The sequence below is a fragment of the Fonsecaea erecta genome, assembly GCF_001651985.1.
Source record: "Fonsecaea erecta strain CBS 125763 chromosome Unknown Scaff18, whole genome shotgun sequence".
Taxonomy (NCBI): Eukaryota; Fungi; Ascomycota; class Eurotiomycetes; order Chaetothyriales; family Herpotrichiellaceae; genus Fonsecaea; species Fonsecaea erecta.
In genome coordinates this window covers 189,386-194,899 of record NW_017387261.1, presented here as the reverse complement: position 1 = coordinate 194,899, position 5,514 = coordinate 189,386, and the positions used below count along the sequence as shown (strand labels likewise).

Below are 5,514 nucleotides of genomic sequence, written 5' to 3'. Positions count from 1 at the left end.
CAACACTTCAACCTGTTCGTGAAGCGGCCTCCATCTTATCGTTCGGTAACGTTGAAATCATCTGTAAACAACGTCTCCTGCAAGGTGTGGGACTGACAGATTGCAGGACTCTACAGTCACGCCCGCTCAGTCTGAAACCTCCTCGATTCCTCCGATCAATCCTTTCCTCCTCTCTCTCTCTCTCGATGAATTTCTTCCTCCTCGCTTTGACAACCAATTTCTTCCTCCTCCCTTTCTCGGTCGATCTCTTCTTCCTCTGTCTCACGATAAAAGTCTTCCTCATCTCTTTCTCCGCGAAACTCTGCCTCCTGTCTCTCATGGTCAATCTCTCCATCCTCTCTCTCGCAGTCAATCTCTCCTTTGCTCACTGAAACCTGCTGGCGTTACAAAGAAAAGGTGGAACTGTGGCATTACAGACTCGCTGTCAAAGTCGGCGTGACAAGCCCCCGTGGGCAGACATTCGTCGCGGTCAACCGAGCTCATTGCTCTGCGTTTGTCAGCAAAACAATACCTGCTCGGATACAATACCTACTTACTTTGTGGCCGGCGATGGTGCCGTTCCTTGTTCCCGGTAGGCAATCCCTAGGACTACTCCCAGGATCGCCTTCAAGACCACTCCGAGGGCTCCCTCCAGGGCCATCTCAAGAATGCAGGATTATCTCCAGAGCCACCCCCAGAGCCACCTCCAGGGTTCCCTCCAGGATCCCCTCCAGGGCCATCTCAAGGATGCAGGATCACATCCAGAGCCTCTCAGAGCCACCATCGGCGCCACCTCCAGGGCGGTCCTCCGCCTATTGAACCCTCGAGGAGACTTTACTCGTTTCGCTGGCGCCTTCAGGCCTCCCAATAGGCTCACGCCGCACAACCTATTTTACGCTCCTTGAATCGCCCCCAGTCAGATCGAGCCCTCTCCTCTCCTCGACCCTCATTGCTTGAAGCGATCCTCAAACTTTGAGGACACTGCTGGCGTTGGATAGAAAAGGCGGAACTATTCCATCACACACCCGAGTCAGACTCTCAGCCAAGGTCGCCGTGGCAAGACCCAGTGGGCAGCCGTTCGTCGCGGTCGGCTGAGCGTAGGCCAGGTCTCTGTGGTTGCCAGCAAAACACTCCTGCTTCTCTCCAATACCTATACACTCTGTGGGCGACGATGGAGACGCTTCTGGTGCTGGGCAAGCAATCTCCTGTACCACCTCCAGGACCATCTCCAGGATGACCTCCAAGACCACCCCCAACATCGTCTGCTGGATCACCCCAGGGCTACCTCCACGGTCACGTCTAGGACCGCGTCCAGGATGACCTCGAGAACGACCCCCAGACCCATTGAACCGTTTGAAAGACCCTACTCGATTCGCTGGCGGAGTCCCAGTAGGGTCACGCCTCGCAGTCTACTTTATCACCTGCTGGACTGGTGTCGAGCGATTCTTCCAATATCTCGCTGACTGTCTTCAATCTCTCCTTCACGCGAGCGACTCCCTCTATCCCAACAATGTAGTGGGCGGAAGGGTATTCGTCACCACCAATTGCTGTTAACGCATGGACGGTCTATACAATTCAGTTTCCGTATGTGTAAGACTTGGGGGTGGATACAAGCACAAGTTTTTGCACGAGAACAGTGGTGATGACAACACGTCTGGGATGAGGCAATGGATTGGCATGCCTTGGCCTCGAACAGCACCGCATCATTCAGGGCGTACAGAAACACCTGCGACTGCGATGGTTGGTTCTCGTCGCAATCTCCCCCATGCTCCAGCGCACGGTTTGCGAGGATATTGAAGCCATGACATACACAGCAGATCACATCGATCGACGGTCAGCAAACCCAAGCTTCGGCCTGGCCAGGAGCCATGGGTACTGCTGGACAAAACAAGCCTCCCGTTGCGCATGCACATTGGCACCCGCCGGTCATATGAAACTTAGAGCTGGGGCCGGCCCCGGTGTGTTGGAGAAACTCAGCCTGGATACCGTAACCGTTCTGCTCAAGAGAAGGCCGTGAAGCTCGCCATGGCCGCCTGTGGCGTTTGACGGCGGCGCTAAACCGGCCACTGTTACTCTCCTCTGCGGCTCAGAAGGGGGTAAACCCCCTTCACCCCAATGCCGCTCCGACTCGAATCTGATCCGGACTATGACTCTGAGGAGACTGATCGATGCTGGGAGTACGGGTCGTTCTCTTTGGTGAGTTTTGAGTCGAAGTCCGCAATAAACAACCCCATTGGAACAACGATGCTTCGGGGATGCTCTGTACTAGATCACGCACAACGTGACGGAAGAGATGAACTCGGAGGACATTGGCAGGATGGCGCGTCTCATGGTATACAAAACCACTTGACAAGCTCGCTTGAATGCTATATTGTGCAACACAATAGTAGTTGTCGAGGCACACTGCTTGTCGTGATCTTTGTGTCGTGGCAATCGAGGGATGGGCACCAGCACCTTATCTAGATGTAGCTTCGCGTCTCAATTCGGGGCAGTAATGCTTCTTTTCATCGAAGTACTATTATCTGGGCGCTATAAGTGCCACCTATTAATATGTAGCAGTTGTCCTCACGTTGTGGCTAGTAATGGTGAGAGGATGATGAAGGGAACGAACGGGCTTCCCCGCAACTGTCAAGCGCGCAATCCCCCAAATAATTTATCAGTCCATGGGAAGGCGCCGATTCAATTCTCGATTTTCAACTGGACTTTTTCTCTCTTGAGACACTCCCAAACTTGTGGCTCGTTTCATCTCACAGGCATCCTGCAGGTATGGCCATCACCAACGGGACACTACCTTGTCATGGGAATTGTTCTTCCGAAGCCTTTTGACGTACGCCCGCCTCCGCCGGTTCGCAACGCATCGAAGACCTCCCTCTCCGGACACTTTGACCCTCTTCTCCCTCTCTGCTTCTACCCTCGCCATCCACGCCGATAACCCTCTCAATGTCGTTCGTCCATGATGTCGCCCCTCCCATACGTGTCACCCTCCACTACCTTTCGTAATGGCAAAGCCCCGTCACAACTGCGCCCGCACCATGAACGATCAGAACCCATCTTTGCACCCACCGAACACAACTGCGCCCGCCACACGACACACGGTACACATCGCTTGGAGACTATCCTGGCTGTGCTACTGAGAAACCCTTGCTTGACGTATACCTCTGGGCTCGGGGTGTTCAATACATTGTTAAACTTTCTGAATTTGGGGAGAGTGGCGATGCGGGCAGGCAGGGTACCACGGATGCTACGGCGTGTTGAGACTCCCCACCAGCGATATTTTGGTCTGCAGCTCTTGCCGCTGGACTGCAAGTCGGAGAATCTGTAAGAGGGGGACCTTCTGCACTGGGAAACAATTCTTCGCTCTCTGCTCAAGTCGACATGGTCGAAGAGCAGCTGGAAGAGCAGCTGGAAGAATTGGATCCAAGCGCTCCTGTCGACCGAGAAGATTGTTCTCCGGGCGCAGGCGCAGTATCATTACAAGTACGTCGCCTTGTTGCTTGGGAGGGGTTGAAGGCAGTCCGACTATTTGGTTCATGCCAGAATCCCCTGGTTACTACATCAACAAGGATAAATCTGAGAAGACCATGCTGATCCTGGTCAAATACCATGCAACAACAGCACCGCCACTTGTGTTCTCGCAGTTGCCGGTTGATCCTATCGTGGAGTCACGAGGAACAAATAGAGAAAAGAAAGCAAAGTAGATGAGGTCGAGGGGAGAACTCACAGACGAGTCTGCTCTGAGTTGTATTGGTATTCCTGGGGGTAGAAATCCTGACAACTTGACGCTTTAATACACGAGACTCTGTCAAAACCTTTCCAAAATTCCATCCACGCCTGGTTCCGGGCGCGGGATACGTGAATGCAATCCCTTAGAGAAGACGGATTGCCCGCCCAACACGGTGCCGGGGGGTGCGGGGATTCCTCCAGGCAGTGTTTGGGGAGTGCACCGGGCTTGGAAATATGCCCCCATGTGGCTGCTGGGGGGCTTGGGCGAGATTATTCGGGGTTGAGGACGACTTTGGCGTGAACATGAATCCCCCTCGTCCCTCATCCGTGTTCAGAATTGGCAACCTTCGAGGCCTCTCCTCCTGCGAAAAGCCCCTCAACTTTTCCTAGCAACCTATGTGGTCCTATTTTGGAGGATCTGCGTGGGAGCCTGTTGCGAATGAAGACTGCATGTTGTACCTTGATGCCTGCACCATGAAGATGGACGATCTAAACTGGGAAAACACAGATCTGAAGTAAGAGCTTTCCACCATGATCGACTGGTGGATTGTCAAAGGTATTGCTGGCTTCCGGATCGACGCCATCACAAACATCAAGAAGACCATGCAAGTACATCCTCAGTCAACCCAGTCTCAAGGACCTGATACGAGAGTTGAAGGATAACACGTTCGAGAAACCAGAACCGTGATCGATCATCCTCGCCAAGCATCCAACAAGAATGCACAGGCCGCATTCACCATTAGCTCATCGACTCCAGCAACGACAACCACATATCAGAGACGGAACAGAAAAACCGCAGCAGGCAGCGAAGTGAGATTTTTTGCAAAAACAAGGTCCACTGTTCCATTCTGATTCTGACCTATATTTCCACTCCTCCTCATTAAGCTCGTGCTTTTGCAACCGAAGCTGAAGCCCCAGCACCGCGAACCACCGAGCAGAAAGTGAGAGGCTTGCGTTGCTGGTGCCTATGGGGAGGCGTTCCCCGATTCACAGTCCACAGGGCGAAAAATTTTGCCAGCGCATACGTAGCCTCGCTTTTGTTCTTCGAACCAGAGCGGTGCGAATCTCTCCACGTGCGCGGCAGCGTATTTCTGGCTTTGGACGAGACCTCGGCTTCCCATCTCGTTTCACCTGGTCTACTGGAGAAAGCACGTTCTCATTCCAAATAAATGCCTCGCGGAAAATCGACCACCGAGGACCTCCGCAAGTTCAAGATCGACAGACTCCAGATTTATTTCGAGGCGCCGACTCAGTTCCAATATCCGCACTGCATTTTCCGCACTTTTGTCCCTTGAGCTTAACCGACTTCATGGCGCTGAGGCTGCCTGGCCAGATCTTCAGTATTTCGGGCTCGGTCAACCTGTTCTGAAGCCGAGTGCTCATGAAGTCAATGAGCCACAGCCATTCGGTCCGCATCCGCCTGCCGACCGAGGTGCTGAGGTGACAGTGCGACTCAGCCAGCGGTCGGTTTGACGAGCAGATATGGCTGGCGGTGAACCACCCGGCGGCCTTTTTCTTCTTTTAGTCGTTGTTCTTCTGTCTCCGACAGAACCATCTCTTTTCTACTCTTTCTACTCTTTCTTCGAGCCACTTGCTGTCGTTGGCGATGTGATGAAGACAGGTTGATGTTCCGCTTCTTCAGCAGCAAGAATCTGGACAAAGGGCTAACACGTCTGACTGGCTGGCCTTTCCAAGACCCAAATCAGTGAAGCGATCGCTGAGCACAGGTTTCCCGTCGTTGCACCGGGAAAGGAGCTGTGGGTCCCTAAACTCATTCGAACGCAAAAGTAAGGGCAAGTCTCGTTTAAGCTT

At 53.3% G+C, this 5,514-nt stretch overlaps 1 protein-coding gene across 1 annotated transcript; it reads right to left on the bottom strand.

Moving 5' to 3' along the window:
• Positions 1 to 348: 348 nt before the first annotated feature.
• AYL99_11939 (hypothetical protein) lies at positions 349 to 640 on the bottom strand (the record flags this gene model as incomplete). Its single annotated transcript, XM_018843443.1, has 2 exons — positions 349 to 487; positions 537 to 640. The coding sequence occupies 2 exons, from the start codon at positions 638 to 640 to the stop codon at positions 349 to 351; spliced, it is 243 nt and encodes an 80-aa protein (XP_018687284.1).
• Between the last annotated feature and the right edge of the window lie 4,874 nt (positions 641 to 5,514).